This window comes from Pinus tabuliformis, chromosome 6, assembly GCF_031772625.1.
Source record: "Pinus tabuliformis cultivar Carrire ecotype Pingquan chromosome 6, CPIR1, whole genome shotgun sequence".
NCBI lineage: Eukaryota > Viridiplantae > Streptophyta > Pinopsida > Pinales > Pinaceae > Pinus > Pinus tabuliformis.
The window spans coordinates 1,097,697,961-1,097,720,482 of record NC_142292.1 but is presented as its reverse complement, the minus strand read 5'-3'; the positions used below and the strand labels follow the sequence as shown (position 1 = coordinate 1,097,720,482).

General features: G+C 40.2%; 1 protein-coding gene across 1 annotated transcript in view; it reads right to left on the bottom strand.

The window, feature by feature from the left end:
• Window positions 1–2,537: 2,537 nt before the first annotated feature.
• Window positions 2,538–22,522, bottom strand: part of LOC149262747 (Regulator of chromosome condensation (RCC1) family protein) — a 352,438-nt gene continuing 332,453 nt past the window's right edge. Inside the window, exons 10-12 of the mRNA XM_089381793.1 lie at window positions 3,414–3,864; window positions 3,067–3,258; window positions 2,538–2,964 (exon numbers count right to left, since the gene is read on the bottom strand). Coding sequence (XP_089237919.1) covers window positions 2,901–2,964; window positions 3,067–3,258; window positions 3,414–3,864 — 707 coding nt within the window. The 3' untranslated portion in view covers window positions 2,538–2,900. The remainder of the gene's footprint in view (window positions 2,965–3,066; window positions 3,259–3,413; window positions 3,865–22,522) is intronic.

Sequence of the window (22,522 nt, the reverse complement as noted above, 5' to 3'; positions counted from 1 at the left end):
TGTGCACTTCCCTTCCATTTTTGGAGATAACCTTATCCTCTTATCCTTTTATTCTTGGAAACCTTATCTCCAAAGATTTAGTCCTAATTTTGGAGTATTGTTATATTTTAGAGTTAGGAGTTGAACGTGCAAGTTCTTTCTCCAATTCTCGCTTATTTTTAACTGATCCTATCCTTAGTCAACTCTATTATTGCCTCCACCTCCATTTTTGGGGCTAGTTAACTACACTAAAAAGTTGTTTTTTTCTTTTTATGCATGCACTAACTTGAACCCCAACCTAATGTGCATTGATCCTCTCTCCTAGAGAGTGTTATAAATATGTACTAATGGCATTGGATGCAATAACAAGAAATTCCATTGCTCTCTTTACCTCGTAATTCAAATTGGTCTCTTTGTCTCTTTAGTCAAAAGAGTGGTCTCTCATTCTCTCTTCTTTCTCATCTCAAGCTTGACTTGCTAATGTTGCTTATTTTTCACAACTAGAATCTTATGTGGTCATGATCAAAATCTAACAAAATACTAAGGAGCTTCTAGTGGTCCAAGTTTTGGCGTAATCACTCACTTCCTTTAGTGCCCTAAAAAGTCTGTACTTGATCTAAACAAAAATGTAGGTCAGGACTTATATATCGAACTTTAAGGCATTGTCTTATTGGCCAAATGCATTGTTAGATGTCTTTTGATAATGAAACTTGGAAATTATTGCTTACGCATTGCCATTTCCAATGGGAAAGAGTAGGACGAGATCATTGATCACCTTTTGCTCAATGATATCATCATTGCTCTAGAGCATTTCAGAATTGAAGGATTCCCCATGTTACAAAGTATCAAGGAAGCTTGGAAGAAAATGGACCAACATTCTCGTCATTCAAGTGGTCTTAGGAGATGATTAGATCTGACTTGTCATTCTCTCTGCACATGGATGTTCAGCAGTATATTCTTGCTTATATCGATCCAAAAGAGGTTCTCCAAGAAAGTGATTTTCAGCACTAGAAAACTCTAGGATGAGGACAATACAAACTTAATATATTTACTCCAAGCCTTGTTTTGCAAGATTAAGATGAGTAAGTATGAGAAACCATCTGGATCTAGTCACATTTCTCTCAAAGATAAGTTGAATAGAAGTTTGAGCCTTTTCGAAGAAAAATAAAAATGTGTGAATTTCTTCCGTACAATGTGGTCTTTTAGGGTCTCCTATAGTGTGCGAGCCTCTGTATGGTTGCTAGTCTTCTAGGGCCTGCCCTTTAAGGAATGCATGCCTCAGTGAAGATTTATTGGTAATACTTGTTTGCATTGTCGTCAGATTTAGACTGCCATTTATTTTATAATTGTATCGCTGCTCGTGAATGTTGGAGCTTCTTTCATCCTCCAGATATTTTCTTTAATAAAGTCCATTGGAAAGAAGCAATTAGGTAATGTTGACTCCATTGGTCCTTTCCAATGTAGAGGGGTTTGGCACTGTATTTTAGTGGTCATTTTGTACAGTGTACAGAAGCTGCAGTGTGAAGGATTTATCCATAGGTTATCCTCTTTTGTGCCATTCCATGACCTTGAGTTGAAAGATCTATCTATGCATTTCAAAGTGAAGTGTGTTCTTTTAAGAGATGTGGATGGTTGCTCCATCAAGGCACAATGTGATCTAAAGGATTTTCTTTTGACCTTTATGTATTTGCCCATTTTATTGTCGTTGTACCTTATTTTCTATTAATACAAGTAGATTTTTCAAATAAACAAAAAAAATAAGAACTCTTTTTTCTTGTTAAAGTCAGACCTCTATTAATGAGTAAGAAAACAATTATGTAAACCCAATGTCCCATCTTGCTTGGAAACACTAAGAGAATACAGCTGTCCTTCCCTGAAATTTCTCTTTCAATGTGTTCAAATGGTGAATATGCTAAAACAAAAATATGAACTTGCTCGGGTCATACAACCAAATTATCATGCCTTGACTGTGAAAGGCACCATGAAGCATGCTCATACCGGTTGTGTTGATGAAACAAAATAAGTAATATACTGCAGATGCTAGCTGTATATGTTGTGTTTCCATCATAGGTTATTTCTGGTGATAATAGTTATGTTATTTGCATTTTAAGGGGTTGGCCACAACACACATTATTCATGTCTAAATACAACCATGCAATTTTTTTATCATAGTAATAAGATAAACAAAAAACAGTATAAATCACATAAATCAAAGGCAAGCCTTATGCTACCAAGTACTCATTTTATTTAGGTGAGCTTGTTCCGGGCAGGTCTGGCACCTGTCAGAAGGCCTCCTAAAGGCCCTTCCCAGGGGTGCATAAGGCTCACCTAAATCAAATGAGTACTTGGATGTTCTCCCTCTATAGAGATTATATTTATTACACCTTGTAGCAACCTTGAAGGGGACGGTGATATTTGGCACTTACATTGTAAAACATGCAATATTCCTTGAAATCGTTACTTACGATCAGAGAAATTTGTCAGAAATGAAAACAATATCAACAGAAATTTTGTTTGTTCCCATGGATCTGAATGCAAATTATGCTAGGCACAAAACATAAAGAGAAGGATTGAAAAGAGATTAAAACGGTAAAGATACGTCTTTTTTGTGGTTCTGCACACATCACATCATAGACGTATATGATGAAGGGGCATTTCCAAGAAAAAACTCTGATCAATGTTGTGAATTTAATTATCTTACAATTATTCAACTGCTAAAAGTCTTAAAATACATCTGCAATGTGCAGATAACCCAAAAAGCCTAGGCAAACTTTACAGCTACTAGCCAAGATCAGCCAAGTTTCCCTATAAAATATGTGGGTGTAAAACATCAGCTCCAAGGAAAGGCTATTACATTCATTCCTCCAGGACTCATCTGTACCGAACTGACAGTTCTGCAGTTTGCTGTTTGACTTCCAGAGTCATCTATCATGCTCATCCTCCTCCTCGTCATATATACGGCCACCTCCATTCAGTTTCTGCTCTCTGCAGACTTTCCATGACAGTTAGAATGACACAAAAGTTTTCCTGTCTTCTAATGTATGTTTCTATTGTAACATTAAGAAACAATAAAAGCTAAAAGACTACCTCAATCTTTCACAAAGTCGTGCCAGTGCATCGGACCCAGTCCTTGATGCAATCTCTTCAATCTTTGGGGTACTTGACAAGGTAACACTGTCTGCAAGTTTAAACTCACACAGCTCCTTCAGTGAAAATGCATGAGTGAGTACAGCAGAGTGACCTCCCCCAGCAGCCAGCCTGCGTACTTCTCCAACACACCTACAGTAAACAAAACAAGGTGCTTCTTATTGCATATTGTAGTATGTACCCCTTCTGGCAGCCTTGGGAGCATATTATGAAACAATGACATTCTTGCAATGTCAGAGTAATCGACAGCACCAGCAACCACATTTTCAGCCAATGTGCCAACTTACCAATCAACAGGAGATGGATACCACGCATATGTTGTTTTCTCAGTAGCCGCCTGACCATAACTGTTATAGCCCCATCCAAGAATCCTCCCATCTTTCATAGAAACCAGTGTATGTGAATGACCGCATGTGACAAGTTGGACACCAATTGGTAGCACCAACATGGGGATATTGCGTAAGAACATTTCTGTATCATTAGCAATGCATGAAAGGAAACCATTTTGAGGACCCAGACCCAGTTGACCTGCCTGGCCACCACCCCATGCATACAATGATCCTTGCATAGTGACAGCACATGTATGAATACCACCACAAGCAATATCCTTGACTTTTATACCCTCCAGACCTACAACTCGCCGAGGCAACAATTCTTTGTTGTCATATTGAAGAGAGCGATGACCTAGCTGGCCCATGTGTCCTAGTCCCCATGTATAACTGCAAACCACGAGGACACCTTAAAGAAGATCAACTGACAAAACTAAATGAAGTTTACTGGAAAGCTCACCAGAAAAAAGTAGAATAATTTCATCGAGCAAATACAAAAATGTGATCAAAAGAAAATTAACAGAGGGAATAATATACATGATGATTTCAAGGAAGACCAACTGACACCGCTACATCACTCAAGTTACCAGGATGCCCACAGGCAAAAAGATTAGGATAATGTCATTGAGCAGAAGAAAATTAAAAAGGGAATAATATACATAGTACTTTAAAAATTAATAGTTTATGATGAACAATATGTCATTTCTTTCTAAATTGGAATCGTATTCAAGCAAAAAATAGACCTTGAAACTCCATCCATTTAAACTCCATTCTCCAACGAATAGGTGTGGAGGGTAAGTTTTTTAGATTGCATACTTTTGAATGGCCATGACATCAGATTCATGAATGTACGCACAAAAAGAATGAAATCATACAAGGGCATTACTTCAACTCAGTGAAAATCTCAGTGCAATCATAAACTGTTGATCGTGCATCTCTGGAATGTAATTGGTGCAAGTAAACTACGCAGAGCTAAACATAGGATGGAAGGTGATCAGAAGGGAGAGCTTAGTCACTCACTACACTGGTTGAAGTAGAAATAAAGCAGTTCAGTAGAGACTACTAAATTACTAGTGGCTTCCCTCATTCAGAATGTCCTCAAAACATTTGCATAGGTACGGCTGGCCTTTGGAAAAAAATCTATTACAGATTCAAAAGTACATGAACCAGCATGTTTCTGGGGGCATAAAGAACGCAAACTTTTCAGCAAAGTCAAATGACATTTAATAAGCACAAATCAAACTTAAACTGATTAGTTCAAATTTCAAATGTCCATGTATTTGCATTTAATCTCTTTTGGCTTTAATTTTATTTATTTAATTTTCTTTTAAATTCTTCTTATTTATGTTTGAAGCTAGCATATAAAGGATCGAGTCCTCCTTTGGTTTCTCTCAATTGGCTCTGCATGGCACATTCATTTAAACACAACAAATTTTATGTATGTCTTCCATTTTCTATAATGTTAATGATATGGCTATGGCTGAACTCATACAAGATAAAAATGTTATCCATGACTAATTTCTGATCTCTCTATATAAAAAGGAACTTATCTTCTATCTGGCAGCATTGCTTTCTAGGTGTGCCTCTACTGGCGTTCTCATCATTAACAAAATTCTGGTGCCATAATCTTTCTTAAGAGCCAATAATTTATGACTAAGATGTTCAAACTTCATTTTACCAAGTCCCCATGTCTTATAATTTACCCTAATATGATGTTAATTTTTGTAGCTTAGGTAGGTATTTCTGTACAGGCAACTTCATTTTACCAAGTCCCCATGTCTTATAATTTACCCTAATATGATGTTAATTTTTGTAGCTTAGGTAGGTATTTCTGTACAGGCCTTGTGTCTAGGCATGCATAAGTCACCCACATTCTCCTTAGAACACTTGCTCAAGTGTGAGCAAGTTGCTGATGTAACTAGCCTAAGTCTAACTGAGGAAAACACACATATTAATATGTTGGCTTATTGAGCTAAAAGAAACTTGGGAAAAGTAAAATAATTTTTGTTAGTAAGCTTTAATCTAAGCCGTTGATCTTGTTGGAGAATGTAACTAGGTTCGGTCTTCATTATTGTATTTGAAGTCAAAATGTAATATACTTGTCAAAAGAAAAGCAAAAAGAATTTTATTATTATTGAAATTGACTTATTAAAGCATGGGTTTCATGCTTGGGTCATTTGTCTTAGGTCAAGCCTCCATTGTAGGGCTTAGGTTATTATCAAAGTCAATTTGTTTATTGGTCAAAGACTCCTCCATCAAAATCTCCTTGATCATCATCAAGTCAGCCTCCTCAAAGTCTCCTTCAAGTCAGCCTCAAAGGAATAGTCATCAAATGATCTCATGTCGGCCTACAAAAAAGACACATCTCTTCATGATTCATGTCGGCTCATTTAGGATGGACATACCACTACATATACAATCTTGTGACCTTCACATTACACCAACTTAGTAGCTCGCATTTCAGATAAAGTTTCAGTTCTGTGGAAAATTTCGGTGATCTCAGGACAGAAATTCAGACAAGGCATTTCAGAGTTTCGGTGGCATTACAGGGATGAGTTTAGATGATTTCGGTATAACCAAAGTTCGAGTGATGCTCCCACAATTTGGCGTTCTCACAGTTTGTTATTATACTCTCATAGTTTGGTAGTATGCTCCCATAGTTCGGTGCCACTTCAATTCGATGTTACCACAGTGAGGTCTCTATGTAATGACAGTGTTGAAATCTCGGTGATGAAGTCTCGATGCAACAAAGTGACAAGAAATCGAAGATAAAATAGTGACATGGATCATGGTATGCAAACACAACGAAAGGAGGATGACTTGTTGGAGGAGTCTCGAGTTTAAGTTCTAAGGGTCTCAGTCGTCTCATCTTGAATCTACTGAAGGAAGAATTTTGATTGGGTTTTTCCCTAGAGAGGGGTTTTGCCCTCGCAACGTGCCTACATCCTGTGTTATCTTCTATTTGTTGCTTGGCATTAATCTTGATGATAAGAAAAGATAATTAAAAGATCTAATACTAATAATGAAAAAATCACAAGTTAATGTCATAATAAGAGAAATCGTTTAAATGCCATTTCTATGGACTTCTCTAACATGGTATCAGAGCTATGGTCAAGGTCAAAGACAATTTTACATCTTTGAATCTCTCTTAGTAAGAAGCTCCATTTGCATGTGTCTTAAAGATCATGACAATTAAATCAAGATCCCTCAAGGTGACAACACAGTGATATTTCAGTGTTGTCGCAAAAAAGAAGTTTCGGTGCCATCTCAAAGAGGAAGTTTTGATACTACTACAGTGAGACAGTTTGGTCCTTTCAAGAATGGGTTCTAAGCATTTCATTTCGATAAAGACACAGTTTGATGAAAATATGACTTCGCTATATATATATTACAGAAGATGGTTTTGATGCTACCACTGTGACAGGATCTCAGTACAATGACAAGATCTCAGTGCAATGATAATAATCTCAATATGTTTTCAGTGACCACAGAACTCGCACTACAATGAGACTCTCGGTGATATATTATAGTAAGGAGATCTGGTAAAATTATAGTTTAGTATCACAATGAAGAAATTTGGATCAACCTTAAGAGAATAAGGATCGATGAATTCACAATCTAGAAGAGATATATATTGCTCAAAAGGTTTTCGGTGGAATCAAATGACACAGTTTCAGTATATCACAATGATCTAGTTCGAATTAAATTCAGAGTGATCAACTATTTTCTTGTAAGCCTTCTCTACAACATTCACTAGATTGAGAATAGATTCTAACACAAGTATTGTGATTGTTGTGCTTTAGTCATCTAACAATGTGTTTACAGTTTCCAGGGAGAGCATCAAGTCCTATAAAACATTGATCTCTCAATTAAAGAAGTTCACAGTATGTAAACTCAAGGTACGGATATTTATAAGCTTAGATGATTCATTATGTCTAAATCTTAGGTGGTCCATATAATTCTAGTTTAGATAAAAGAACATACAAGAACCTTAAACCTTACCTTCTAGGATTTATAAAGCAATCTAGGATGTCAAGTAAAATTTTAGTATTAATTGGAAGGAAAGATAAATTTGATTTTTCTATAAAGGATTCCATCCTCCATCGTTAGAAAATATAGATTAAGAGCTAACACCATATTCGAGGTATCTCATATATTGTCTAGAAGTATCTGTTACAGGTACAAAATGTCACTGGAGTCCCTACAAGTTTTGTCAAGGAACAAAGGTATGTCTTAAACTACAAAACATTGATTTCCTTATAATAAATGTTTATTCATTTGATAATATATTACTAACATCATTATGTCCAACTATATTGAATCATAATAATTCTTGCTTTGGGTGATTCATCAATTGATAAATCTATCACCCTCATATTCTTAATTGACTTTATAGAACCCTAGACTGGTCTTTGGAAAACCCTAACCTAAGGGTATGTTGAAAATGAATGAAACCCTAATCTACTTAGGGTTGTTGATAAAGTCTAAAGAAATTGCTATTATGTTTGACATATTGACGATGTCATGTTTGGGGTTTTGGTATGATCATGAGAACCAGAGGCCTGACCAAAATGTACTTAGGAACCTGCTGTCTTGATCTCAGATAATGGACTGTGGGATCCCAAAATGTACCCACACTCATTCAAAGAAGAGCTTAGTAGTGGCTTCTGCTGTGATACTCTTCTTGTAGGCTGCCTGAATGACCATCTTATAGAACTTGTCGATGACCAAGAACACACAGTCATTGACATGCTTAGTAGAAGGAAGGCCTGACATGTAATCCATGGAGATTGATTCCCAAGGCCGACTAGGAGTTGGCAGAGGAGTATATAGGCCTTGGTTCTTTATTGTTATTTTGGCAATGACGCAGGCAATGCAAGATCTGATGTACTTCCCAACATCTTGTCGAAGGTTCGGCTAATAAAAATACTTCTACAATACTGACATTGTTTTCTCTACTCCAAAAGGTCTAGCGACCCGACTGTAGTGCAAATCCCAAATCATCTTGGCACTCTCACTTGTAGGAACACAGAGGTGTCCCATGTGGCATAATAGTGCGCCCCGGAGGTGAAAATTTGGAACTTGCTTTCCTTCTAGGAGCATATGGTATGTGTTGCCGAATTCTAGATTACTCTTGTAAAGATGTGGTCACCTCGAAGTCTCGTATCCACAACAATCGAGCATAGTGGTCAACGCCATAACCAGTATTCGGTTGAGACAATCTACAACATTATTGATGCTCACCTTCTTATACTTTATGTTCAAATGGAACTGTTGCAGATATGTAGACCATTTTAGATGGCGATTATTCTACAGCTTCCCTTGTGTTTGTATGAATTGCAGGGGTCGGTGGTCTATCTGGATGACCATTTCCTTCCCCAGAATGTAATGCTTCCATTATCGGCAGGCCTGCATAATATATTACATCTCTTTTTCATAAGTGGCATACTTTCAGACTGTATCTGAAAGTGTCTCACTATGATATGCCATTTGATGCCCCTGCTGGGTAAGAACTGTACCAATAACATAATCAAAGGTGTTTGTCTCAATTTCAAATTGTTACTACAGGTCTGGTAATATGGGCACTGGTGTAGAGCAGAGGCAATGATTCAACTTGAGAGATCCCTTGGTGACTTGACTCAAAGGAAAAGAGATATGAGAGAATCCCAAGATGACCCGCAATAGAAATTGACAAGACCCAGAAAGCTACGAAGATCTGTTAGAGTGGTTGGGGCTGGCCAATATCGAATAACTTGTATCTTGCCTCGGTCCACATGCACACCCTGCTCATTAGTGATGTATCCTAGATATTGAAACTGGGTCATACCAAAAGTTCATTTCTCCAAATTGGCACACAATCTGTGCTGTCATAGAGTTGGAGGACCTGTCGGATATGGTGTATGTGCTCTTCCCAACTCCGGTTGAAGATAAAGAATGTCTTCCAGGTACATTACCACGAATGAATTGGAAAAGGGACACAAGATGATGTTCATTAGCTGCATGAAGGTTGTGAGGGTATTCGTCAACCTGAAAGGCATGACCAACCATTCGAAAAGGCCCTCCTTGGATTTGAAGGCAGTCTTCCACACATTGTAGGTTTCAATTGGTACCTGGTGATAACCAAACTTCAAGTCAATATTGTTGAAATATTTTCCCCCCTTGAGCTGGTCCAGAAGGTGATCAATCTTTGGGATTGGATACCTATTCTAGATAGTGATCTTATTCAACGCCCGATAGTTAATACAAAGTCTCTAAGTGTTGTCTTTATTCTGTACCAACACGATCAGGCTCCCAGAGGAGTGATGAACTTGGATTTATGTGCCCTTTCTACAAAAACTCATGAATCTACCTCTTAATTTCATCGTTCTCCAGAATAGAGTGTCAGTAGATAGGTTCTTTGGGTAGCGGTGCACCCTAGGTCAGTTCGATGGATGCTTGACTTGACAGTGTAGGGGTACCCCTATAGGTGAGGTGTACTCTTCCATGACCTTTTCCATCTACTATTGCTATGCAGAGGAGCCCTGTCTAGAGGTTGTGGATGTGGCCACAATATTCTTCTTATCCTGAGGGCGAATCATAAGGAATTTTTTCCAGTATGAGCAGTGATCTTACTACATTGCTTCGAAAAGATTAAAGAGATAGCGGTAGACGGTGCTACCTCCATTATCATGTATAACTTATTGCCCAAAGAAATTATGACAGTGCGAAGCCTAGACTCATACATAACATGACATTTCCACAAGTATGGTTTGCCTAATAATACATCACAATGGCCATCATTTATTTTTAGGTTGGTTTTTTTGCTGGCCTGCGGATCCCGGTCGGGACCTAGCCACCGCTCTTCTGCGCCCTCGCCTTTGGCTCAGCCCTCGTGCTGCTTGGTGCTCCCCTACGTGGTGGCCTCGCTGCGCGCTGTAGTTCTGCTGGAGCTCCCCAGTTTGTTGCACCTGAGATGGCTTGTGGGGTTTGATCAAGGCTGCTGCTCTGGTTTCTGCTTCAATGGATCCGCCCCCTCCGCCTCCCCCTTCTGATGCTGAAGCCTTTCTTAAGCTCCTTGAATCCCTGCCGAAGAAGAAAGCTTCAGAGACTGCGAAATTCGTTAAACGTTTGGATGGCATCCCAGAGATCTCGCTCCCCCCTGAGGGTCCGATCAAGGTCGCCCTTTTGCTGGCTGAGAGAGCTCTGGTAGGCCAGTTCACGGGTCTCTGGCCCTCTCCCAAATCCACGGAGAACTGGATTGCTAGAAACTGGGCTCCTTTGATTAAGAATGGTGTCACCTCGTATTTTCTAGGGAAGGGATTCTTCATGTTTGAATTCACTGAGAAAGAGGATAAGGATTTGATATTCCGGAACGGCCCCTATTTCATGGGCCCTCAAGGGCTGTACCTCAACAAGTGGATTCCTGACTTTGACCCTTCAGTTGACTTTCCCACAGCCGTTCCTGTGTGGGTTAGGCTGCCCAATCTGCCTGTCCATTGCTAGAACTGGGAATCCCTAAAGCACATTGGTAACACCTTGGGCAAATTCATCGATCGAGCAAACAATAAAGATCAATTCGATTGTGCAAGAATCTGCATTGAAGTTGATTTGGAAGTTGGCTTGCCCGAGGTAGTAAAGATCAGGGTTGGAAGCTGGTCCCATGTCCAGAAGCTGGACTATGAGCAGCTCCCGTTCAAGTGCAGGAAATGTCAGGTTTATGGTCACTTCGCTCGGAACTATCCAAAGAATATTGAAATGGAGAAAGGCAAGGATGAAGGCTGGACCCAGGTTAAAAGATCCAAAAATGCCCACAAAGCCAACCGACCAGGCAATACAAAAGGCAATGGTTCATAGGTTGTCCTTAGCTAAAAGTTTCAAAGAAGTGGTTGAAGAATACTGTGAAGACGTAGGAAGTAAGCTGAATAAAGGCAAATGCCATATCTATTGCTGGAATACCCCTGCCTCCACATTGCAGGCCATCTCCAGTTGCTTCGGTTTTGCGGCTTCCTCGTCTTGGTCCTTCTTCAAGTATCTGGGTCTCCCTATCTTTTTACACCGTGCTGCCAACGGAGATTGGTTGCCCCTACTGGAAAAGTTCGAGTCTAAGATCCATTCCTGGGGTTTTAACTGGCTTAATCTGGCAGGTAAGTCAGTTATAATTAAAGCTGTCCTCAAAAGCCTCCCCATATATCAATTTGCAGTGATGCTGGCCCCTATTGGAATTATGAAGAAAATGGAGGACCATATCAGAAAATTCTTTTGGAAAGGCGGGAAAGCCAACGAAAAGAAAATCCCTCTATTAAGCTGGACTAAAATCTCCATGCCCAGATTGGAAGGCGGACTGAACTTTAAGAACATTAGCATGCAAAACATGGCGTTGGGTGCAAAACTGATCTGGAGGATTATTGCCCCAAAGCCGGGGTGGGCTCAGATCGCCTTGTGGAAAAAGTTCTTTCGTGGGCAGAGGAAAAGGTGTCTTGATCACCCAAGAGCAAACACTGGCTCACCTATTCAAAAGCTCTGTACAAAATCCTCCTCCCTAATCAATGATCACGCTCACTGGATCCCTGGCAATGGAAAGCAAATCAGAATTTGGGAGGATCGTATTATGGGCTGCTACCCTCTGTCTGATGATAGATCCCTGTCAGCGCTGAAAGACTGGATGCATAGTTCAGGGTTCATTACACTGTGGGATATATCTAAATGGGAGAATGGACACTGGCTCAGTTAGATAAATTTTGAGGTTCCCCGGTCCCTATCCAAAGAACTTGCAACTTTCTCAGACTTCCTAAATGGTAAGGCTCCTTTGAGCAGCAGAAAGCCAAACACTCGTGGTTGGGGCTCGTCGCCTGGGTGCTACTCCGTCTCTCAGGGATACCGGCAGCTCTTAGCGCACCCTCATGTTCCCTCAGACCCGAAACCATGGAAAGGAGTCTGGTTCCAAAGCTCGCTTCCAAAAATCGACTATTTTTGTTGGCTTCTCTGTCACCAGCGTATTTTGATGGATGATGGACTCCACAAAAGAGGTTACCATGGCCCTTCTCGCTGTTCCTTGTGTGGTGAACATTCAGAAACCGCTGCGCATCTGATGTTGAACTGTAATTTCATGCCCAATCTCTGGAATGCGGCCTTAGGCTCTTGGAGGGTGGATATCATCCTCCCCAATAATATTCCAGAGCTGTTCTCGAACTGGAAGATGTCGTATCCTGGAGGCTCTCCCCAAAATGTTCACCTCAAAGCCGCCTGGTGTATTCTTCCCAAATTAATCTGTTGGTTCACCTGGCTGGAAAGAAATCAGAGGATTTTCAGAGATAAGAAGAGAGATCATAATACTGTCTGGGTTAAAATAAAAACTCAGCTAAAGGAATGTGTTGGTGAACAGCTGGATGGGGCAGGATTGAGTGACCTCGATGCAGCTTGGAGTGACTCCCTGGACCTCCGCTTCAATGGAATTGTCAGGCCTCCCGTTCTCCCTAAAGACTGGCAAATTCACCTTAACGCCTCAGATTTCTTGGCTCTTTGTTCAAAGCAAGATCATATTATCCTTTTCTTCGATGGGGCTGCCAAAGGCAACCCGAGCAGATCCGGTGCTGGAGGAGTTGTTAAGAGAGCGTTGGCAGAACTGCCCTTAGATTTTCCTGTGGAGTGGGCTTCAACACCAGTATGCAAGTTGAAGCTCTAGCCCTTTTCCAAGGGCTGAAACAACTTAAATCCCTCGGAATCAATGATGCAATAGTGATGGGAGACTCTCAGACTATCATAAAAACTTTCATAGACAGCTCTACCCCAACAGATCTAAGACTGTCCAGATTGATCACCAGAACAAGAATCCTATCAAACTCCTTCCAGAGTTTGAAATTCTATCATGTCAAGAGAGATAATAACAAAGAGGCTGACGCTGAAGCTAATAAAGCAGCTCTTCTCCCCATCGGAGTCATTCTCAGGGATGGAGAAGAAGGTCGGGATCCCATTCCTTAACCTCCGGGGGATTATGTTTTATTGTCTTTTATTGAAGCAGTTCGTTTGCATTTTTAATTTGGGAAAAATAGAGGCGGTTTCTCGGAAAATAACTTGTAAAAATCTCTGGTGTAGCATAGAAAAAGAGACCTCAGACCTGGACAAAGAGCTTTCTGGATTTTGCTCTGCATATTGTAATCAGAATTATGACATTTTGGCCAGAAAGTAATACACCTCTCTATCCGTTTCCATTAAAAAAAATAATACATCACAAACTTCAAGAGGAGCAACATCATAAAGTACCTCATCTGTGAAGGGTTTGATGTTGTAGGGAATGTGACACTGTCGGCTGACACAGAGATCTCGCCCACGGTGAAGCCAACCGATGGTGTATGACTATGGGTGTGGTGTGGTTGGTAGGCCCAATCGCTTCACGACCTCTGCTGAAATGAGGTTCTTTTGGCTTCCGCCATTGATAGTGAACAAAAGCAGATAATCCTTCACCCACATCTCTGAGTGGAAGAGTCGCTCCCCCTCCTCTGGATCTTCGGGCTCAATATTCTAGATCTTCATGGTGGCAACAATGGAACTAGGATTTGCATCAATAGTCTACTTTTCTCTGTCATTCCCCTTTTTGATTTCTAACTGTCAGAATATGCATTTGATTCAGAAGCTTTCAGCTCGACCACGAGTGACTGCTTGGCTCAACGCTCACTTCTGTTGTGAGTGGGGCTCTTATGGAACTCACACCATTTCCTTGTGTCCTTTGTCTTTGTGGTATTGTTCTTTACTTGTGACTTCAGTAGGTTGTCCTAGGTCACCCTAGCTTGGATATGTTCGTTGTTTAGCGGTTTGGGGGTGCCTTTCCCTGGCTTCAGATTTGCAGATCCAAAGTCTCACTTCTTCTATTTAAATTTATGCTCAATCTTGATAGTGTATCGCTAGGTGGTGCCAAGCGAGGAGATATCCAAGAACTCCATCTCCTCCTAGATGTACTTGTGTAGACAGTCATGATACTTGAGTACCAAATGCAACTCAAAATTTTTGATACCCAGCTTCATGCGTAGGGTATGAAAAATATTTGTGAACTCTGACACATCTTGTTCCCTTCCCTATTGCAGTGTGTTCCACTCTATGTATTTATCTTCATAGCTCTCGAGAGGGTAATATTCTTCCTTGATGGCATCTCGGTAAGAATTACAAGTGGGTGCGGCTAAAAACAATGAGGATTCCCTCTCATTCTTTTGTTCGCAGTAGGATTCCCACCAGTCCTTGACATGGGGGGCGTATTTGAGGAGTGTAAAAGTAATATTTTCCTGATTGGAAAAGTCATGAACTGAAAATTATCCTTCCAACATATTTAACCATCTATCTACAACATCTGTATCTATTTGGCATTCAAATATGGGAATTTAAAAGTTAACTTGTACCTTAAAAGGAGTGGTGCCTCCAGAGTGGTTGTTGGATGAAGATGCATTGCCTGTGGGTAGCCGCTGAAGGATCTAGGAAAAGTTATCCATCATCGCATTCCTTTTCTGCTTTAGGGCTTCCTCGAGCAATATTTTGAAAGGATCTCCTGCTCCCTCATCTTTCTTTTCTTATACCATGGGAGGCCATCAGGGTTTGCGAGGCTATTCTTGCAAAGGTTCAACCAGTTCGAGCCCTAACTCCTTATACCCTCACCTCATTAGGGACATGCAAAGAAAAACAGAGAAAGAGTAGATCACTATGATACCACTGATACAAAATTATGCAAGAACACAACAAAATACAAATATAAACATAAACACAAAGATGCAACACTAATAAAACTTCATTTAATTAATATTAAAGAACTTAAATATGCTTACATACAAAATGGAAATAAACTAGCTCGGGTATGGTAGCTTATCTCTAAGAAGAGATGTGGCGGCTACATGCCTCTGAACTATGTTAAAATGAGGCTCAAGGGCCTTTTTATTATTAAACAACAAAGGAAAACCCTAAACAACGAAAACACTAACCGTATTAGATGAAATGCCAAGAGTTTGTGGGCCTCGTTGGGGTTAGTTGGGTAGCCAACTTCCCGAGGTTGTAACTTGGTAATATGATCTCCTTTTGGCGCATACAATACCTCGTTCGAAATATATCTTTGAGTACTACAGGATTTATTATTGGACCTCGCCTATAACCACGATCTTGTTGTAGACATAAAAAAACTGTCGTTTAGGGGGTCAAAACAACTCTAGAAGTCCAGGACCCGAAAAACTGCTAAAAAAAATGCTTCTATAATCAAGGAAATGGATGAAATTGACTGGAGATCTAGGTGGAATGGGTGGGCGGCCACCAATATCCACCTAGATCAGTCCTCCCCCCTTTGGAAGCAATGATCCCCATTGCGTGTAGAGCCTCCATGAGGTGAGGAAATTTTTGTTGAACCTGGTCCCTGGTGAAGGAGTTGTCTTACTTTGAAAACACTATATAGACGAATCCTCTGTTGGTGAGTTTTTTTGATCTATGTTTTCATGATCCTATGAGTTGTGGCTTACTCGATGCAACTTGGGTTGATCTCTATTGGTGTCAGTTTCTCAACAACGTTAGATGTCTCCAACAACGGAGGAAAGTATGGTCGCAACCGGTCCACATCGAATACTGGGTGCAGACTAAGGAATAATGGAATGATGAGCTCAAAGGCATTGTCTCTTATAGCCTTGGTGATGGTGTATGACCCATATGGTTTATGACCCATATCGGAGTTGGAGAAGCTTGCGGTGAGGATCAATGAGGCGGTCCTTTTGCAAATGTAACCAAAATTTGTCGCCCACCTAGAACTTGTGTGGCATTCGATTTTGATCATGATGCTACTTGTACTTAGCATTGGATCTGTCCAATATGTCATGGACCCACTAGAGGATGTGATGAATTCACTCAATGAAGTTGCTAGCCCGATCAACTTCGGACTGGACATGAGCAGAATCTTCTTGAGTAGCTGCAAATGGTATGGCTACATTAATGTGACAAAGTGGCTGGAATGCCAACCCCACCTGAAAGGGGCTATGTCTAGTCAAGGTACGGAGAGCTCTGTTGTAGCTATGCTAGACATAGGAGAGGCTTTCATCCCATGTGTGTGGATGCTTCGAGTTGTACATGAAATTTTTTTGCATGATCATCCTATTGACGACCTTTGTTGACCATCAGTTTGGGGGTGGAAGGCCATGGACTTAGTGAGATTGGTATACAACATCGACTAGAGGCTTGACCAAAATGTACTCAGGAACCTATTGTCTCGATCTGAGATAATGGATTTTGGGACCACGAACATATAGTTGTTGCCATGCCTAGTAGAAGGAAGGCCTGCCATGTAATCCATGTAGATGGATTTCGAAGGCCGACTAGGAGTAGGCAAAGGAATATATAGGCCTTGCTTCTTGATTGTCGGTTTGGAAATGGTGTAGGCAGTGAAGGATCTTATGTACTTCCCAACATCATGTCTAAGGTTTGACCAATAAAAATACTTCTACAACACTGCCACTATTTTCTCTACTTCAAAATGTCTAGCGAACCAACTGTAGTGCGCCTCACAAATAATTTTAGCACGCTTGCTTGTAGGAACACATAGGTGTCTCAGGTGGCATAACAATGTGCCTTGGAGGTGAAAATATGGAAATTTCTTGCCTTCCAAGAGCATCTAGTATGTGTTACCAAATTTTTAATCGCATTTGTAAAGATGTGGCCACCCCGAAGTCTTGTATCCACAAGAGTCGAGCATAATGGTCAATGTCATAACCAATGGTTGACTTAATCAGTCTGTAACATTAATTGGTGCTTCCCTTCTTGTACTTGATGTTCAAATTAAACTAGTGTAGATATGTGGACCATTTTTTATGGCGATAATTCTGCAACTTCCCTTATGTCTGTATGAATTGCAAGGGTCGGTGGTGTGTGTGGATGACTGTTTCCTTCCCTAGAATGTAATGCTTCCATTGTTGACATGCATGTACAATATAATAGATTTCTTTGTCATAAGTGGGATGCTTTCAGACTGTATCTGAAAGTGTCTCACTGTGATATGCCATCGGATGCCCCTGCTGGGTAAGAATTGCACCAATAACATAGTCGAAGGTGTCTGTCTCAATTTCAAATGGTTGCTGCAGTTCCGGTAATATGAGCATTGGTGCAGAGCAAAGGTGATGCTTCAAATCGATAAATGCCTTCTGTTGGGATTCATACCAAAATAAATTTACTTTTGCTTTTCCCTTGGTGACTTGACTCAAAGGCCAAGTGATATGAGAGAATCCCAACACGAACCTGCGATAGAAATTGGCAAGACCCGGAAAGCTACGGAGCTCTGTTAGGGTGGTTGGGGCTGGACAATATCGAATAACTTGTATCTTGGTTGGGTCCACATGCACACCTCGCTCATTAATGGTGTACCTGAGATATTGAAGTTGGGTCATACTAAAAGTGCATTTCTCCAAATTGGCACACAATTTGTGTTGTCGCAGGGTTTGGAGGACTTGTCGGATATGGTGTATGTTCTCTTCCCCACTATGGCTGAAGATAAGGATGTCATCTAGGTACACTATGATGAATGAGTTGGTAAAGGGCCGTAAGATGTCGTTCATCAACCGCATGAAGGTTGCAGGTAATTCGTCAACCAGAAAGGCATGGCCAACCATTTGAAAAGGCCCTCCTTGGATTTGAAGGTAGTCTTCTACACGTCAGAGTGTTCAATTGGTACCTGGTGATAGCCGGAATTCAAGTCAGTCTTGCTGAAAAAATTGGCCCCCTTGAGCTAGTCCAGAAGGTCATCAATATGTGGGATTGGATACCTATTCTAGATAGTGATATTATTCAGCGCCCGATAGTTAATACATAGTCTCTAGGTGTTGTCTTTCTTTTGTACCAATACAATTGGGCTCCCACACAGCGATGAACTTAGATTGATGTGCCCTTTCGGCAACAACTTCTGAATTTGCCTCTTAATTTCATCATTCTTTAGAACAAAGCGTTGGTAGATCATTCCGTAGGGTAGTGGCATGCCTGGGGTTAGATTGATGGAGTGCTTAACATGACAGTGTAGGTGTACCCCTGCGGGTGAGGTGAAGATGTCCATGTACTCTTTCAAGACCCTTTCCATCTACTTTTTCCGTGAGGAGGAGCCCTATCTCTAGGCTGTGGATGTGGCCAAAGCATTTTTCTTGCCCTGACTATGAATCACAAGGGACTCAAGTTTCCTGGTATGAGAAATGATCTTACTGCATTGCTTCACAAAGATCAAAGAGATGGGGGGTAGGCTGTGCTACCTCTTGTATCTTGTATAACTTATTTCCCAAAGAAATAATGATAGAGTGAGGCCTAGAATCATACATAACATGACACTTTTATAAGTATGGTTGGCCTAATAATACATCACAAACTTCAAGAGGAGAAACATCACACAATAACTCATTTGTGAAGGGTTTGATGTTGTAGGGAATTTCCATTATTGTCTTACGCAGAGATCTCGCCCTTGGTGAAGCCACCCTATGGTGTACGACTAGGGGTGTGGTGTGGTCAGTAGGCCCGACTGCTTCATGACCTCTGCTGAAATGAGGTTCTTTTGGCTTTCGCCGTCGATAATGAACTGTTAAAAATATGCAACTACGGTCAAATCCCACTTTGCACAACTCATTTGATTGAGATGAAAATGGCATTGAATTCCTCTTTTCAAGAGGACCAAAATAGGCCTAAAGGTCACTCAAATCAGATAAGCGAAAGTGTACTTATGAAGGAAAGCCCACATAAGCACATTTGGACAAGGTCGACCCTAAAGAAAATTGGACACCCATGGAAGCCTATAAAGACAAGCTACCTCAAGCTCATTTGGACATCAACAAGCATCTGATTCTCTTCTTCATTTGATTGGCTCACACAGTCCTAAGGTGAGGACGACAACAAAGGCTTGGAAAGGTCTAAAATTACAGGGTTTGAGGCTCACATTTGTTTTAGGGTATTTGGGCTATAATCAAGGCATATCACAGAGAAAAATCATCCATAGTCATTGGCATGCAAGCATAAAAGGGAGAAACCAAAAATCTTTAGTCGCTCGCACAACCTCTTCATGCATGCGACTAAGAAGTTTGACTCAGACTTGATCAAGAATTGAAGTTGACTGCAGTTGACCGCAGACGGGAAAAGTTGTCTCTGGTATATTTTGATGCCAACAACATATTTCTGAATATTTTTGGGTTGTTTTGTTGGATGATATTTTATTGGGCTCATTGTACTCTCTGTTGAACATTTTATGACAATCTAATAGAAGAAGAATTTAAAAGGGTTTTCCCCCTAGTGGGGTTTTTCCCTAGTCTTTGACCAAACCTGGTGTCTTTTGTTGATGTTTTGATTGTCTTCTTTGTCATTGCATTTATTATTCTATCTTCAATTACTATTGATGAATGGAAAGACTAATTTCAATTGGAAATATTGCTAATTGAAGTAGTGAATTTGGCTAAAGTAATTGATACAACATAGAACAATATGAAAAATAACATGGTATCAGAGCTAAGGTGAAGGATAAGCCCAAAAGGAGATAAGCATTGAAGAAATAATCTTTGCAAAGTTTAAAGAGCCTATCTAACCAAGTCAATATGACTTCCTTCTTCAAGGAAAATGAGAAGTTGGGTTACTCATCTAATTTTGTTGCATGGAAATTCAGATTGGAGATCATAGATGATAGCAATGATGTTTTGGACGACATTCAAAGAAAGTTACTTGAGCCTCGACAGACTGCTTCCGCTACTGCTAAGAACAAGCACAAGAAAGGTGAGTTAAAAGCAAAGCAAGTTATAGTTGATGGTTTAAAAGAGAATTTACTTGCATATGTTGGAAACTTGAGAAGGTCTAAGGATATGTCTGATAAGATAGCTGGCATGTATGATGTCAACAATTTGAATGAAATCATCTTCTTGAAATATCAAATCAAAGACATAAAGATGAACAAAGGAGAATCTGTACATAACTATATAATGAGGATATCTCGTCTTAGAGATCAATTGCAATGAGTTGGAGAATTTGTGCCTAGCAGGGAATTGGTGATCATGACTCTAATATGTCTCCCTCCTATTTGGGATACCTTCATTACTACTATAACCAACAACAATGTCCTCCCATCATTCGATGAAATTGTTGGAAATCTCACTCAAGAAGAATCAAGGGTGATATCAAGAGGAAGGATTCAAAAGCATGAAGGAGGAGAGGCTCCTGCTGCATTTATCACTCATGATAAAAGGAAGAAGAAAGGGAAAGGAGTTCCATCAAATTCAAGAAAGCCTCCTCCTCGAAATACAAATAGAAGAAATGAAAACATGCACATCGAATGCGACAATTGTCATAAGAAATGCCACTATGCTCTATATTACCCAGAGAATAACAATGGACCATGCTACAATACTAGAAGCAACAACAACAAGTTCAATGATCAAAGAAGAAGAGATGACCGAAAAAATGATCACAATGGAAGATATGAAATAAGAAGAAGAGATGCTCCAAGTGAACATGAATAAGATCGCCATCAAAAGAAGTCAAGATTCTCCAGGTACAAAAGTAATGTTGCAAATCAATCTGAATATATTCTTATTTCTGCCCTTACTCTCCTCCAGATTCGTGGGATAGTTGGTTGGTTGATAGTGGGGCTACTCATCACTTCTCCGGTTATAAGGAAGTTATCTCTAATTTGGTAGAGAGGGAGTCAAATATGAAAATCATTCTTGAAGACAACTCCACTCATCCCGTTAAAGGTTTCAGGTCCGTCAAATTTCATTTGAATTCAAGTGAAGCCTGATTATATTCTGTATTCAAAGGTATCATTGCATTGGACCCTAGTTCGTAATGGGGCAACAACGCCACCCGTAAAATATTCACTGCAGGGGGGATCGGGGGCAGCGCCCCCGAAGCTAAGAATAGATGTAAAATTGCCTTGTAAAATTTTGTAATTTCGTAGTCAATCTGGGCCATTCATTAGGCGGAGATCTGACGGTAGAAGTTATGTTTAATTTAGGTTTTTTTGCCCTAGAAGGCAACCCCTCGCTATATATGAGGGAATTGTATTACTTCTATGCATATCTATATTCTGAGTGAGGAAGAGAGAGGAGATTGAGAGTGAAGAGGGAATTACAACAGATTTGCTGTAGGTTGTATCTCTTTGGTTTGCTGGATAATATAAAAAGAAGGACTGGCTGTTTCTTCGTGGATGTAGCCCAAACTGGGTGAACCACATATATCTATGTCTCTCTTATTTTATGCATTTTTTGTGTTTATATTTTTGTAATATATAATTCTCTAACAAATGGTATCAGAGCCGAAGGTCTTTTTTGGTTGATAAACTCGCAGGAGAGAAGGGTTCCTGGTTCGAGTGGGAGCAATGGTGGAAGATGGTAGGTTTAGGGTCGAAAAATTTAATGGCCAAAACTACCAGCTGTGGAAGATGCAGATGGAAGATTATTTGTACCAGAGATATCTGTACCAACCATTGAGCAGAAAGACAAAGAAGCCGACTAGTATGACAAACACAGAATGGGATATTCTCGACAGAAAAGAACTTGGAACAATATGGTTGTGCCTAGCGGTGTCGATAACGTTTAATATTTCAAAGGAAATGACAACAGAGGGTTTAATGTCGACATTGGCCAAACTATATGAAAAACTCTTGGCCTCAAATAAGGTATTTCTTATGAAGCGTTTATTTAATATGAAGATGTTAGAAGGTGGATCTGTTGCTGATCATTCAAATGAGTTTAATACAGTCACCAGTCAGTTAAGTTCTGTAGGTGTAACTTTTGATGATGAAGTTAGGGCTCTGTTATTTTTGTGCTCATTTACAGAAAGTTGGAATGGTTTAGTTATGGCCATTAGTAACTCCGTCTTTGGATCTAGTAATGTAAAGTTTGATGATGTTGTCGATGCAATCCTTAGTGAGGAAATGCAACCGAAAAGCTCCGATGAGACATCAGGTAATGCTTTGACTACAAAGACTAGGGGAAGAAAAATGGAAAGAGGAAAGAGCCCTGGATATCGCAGTAAGTCAAGAAAAGGCAGATCCAAGTCCAGATCGGGGATAATGTGCTGGAAATGCGGGAAGAAAGGACACCTGAAGAAAGACTACAAGTCTCGAA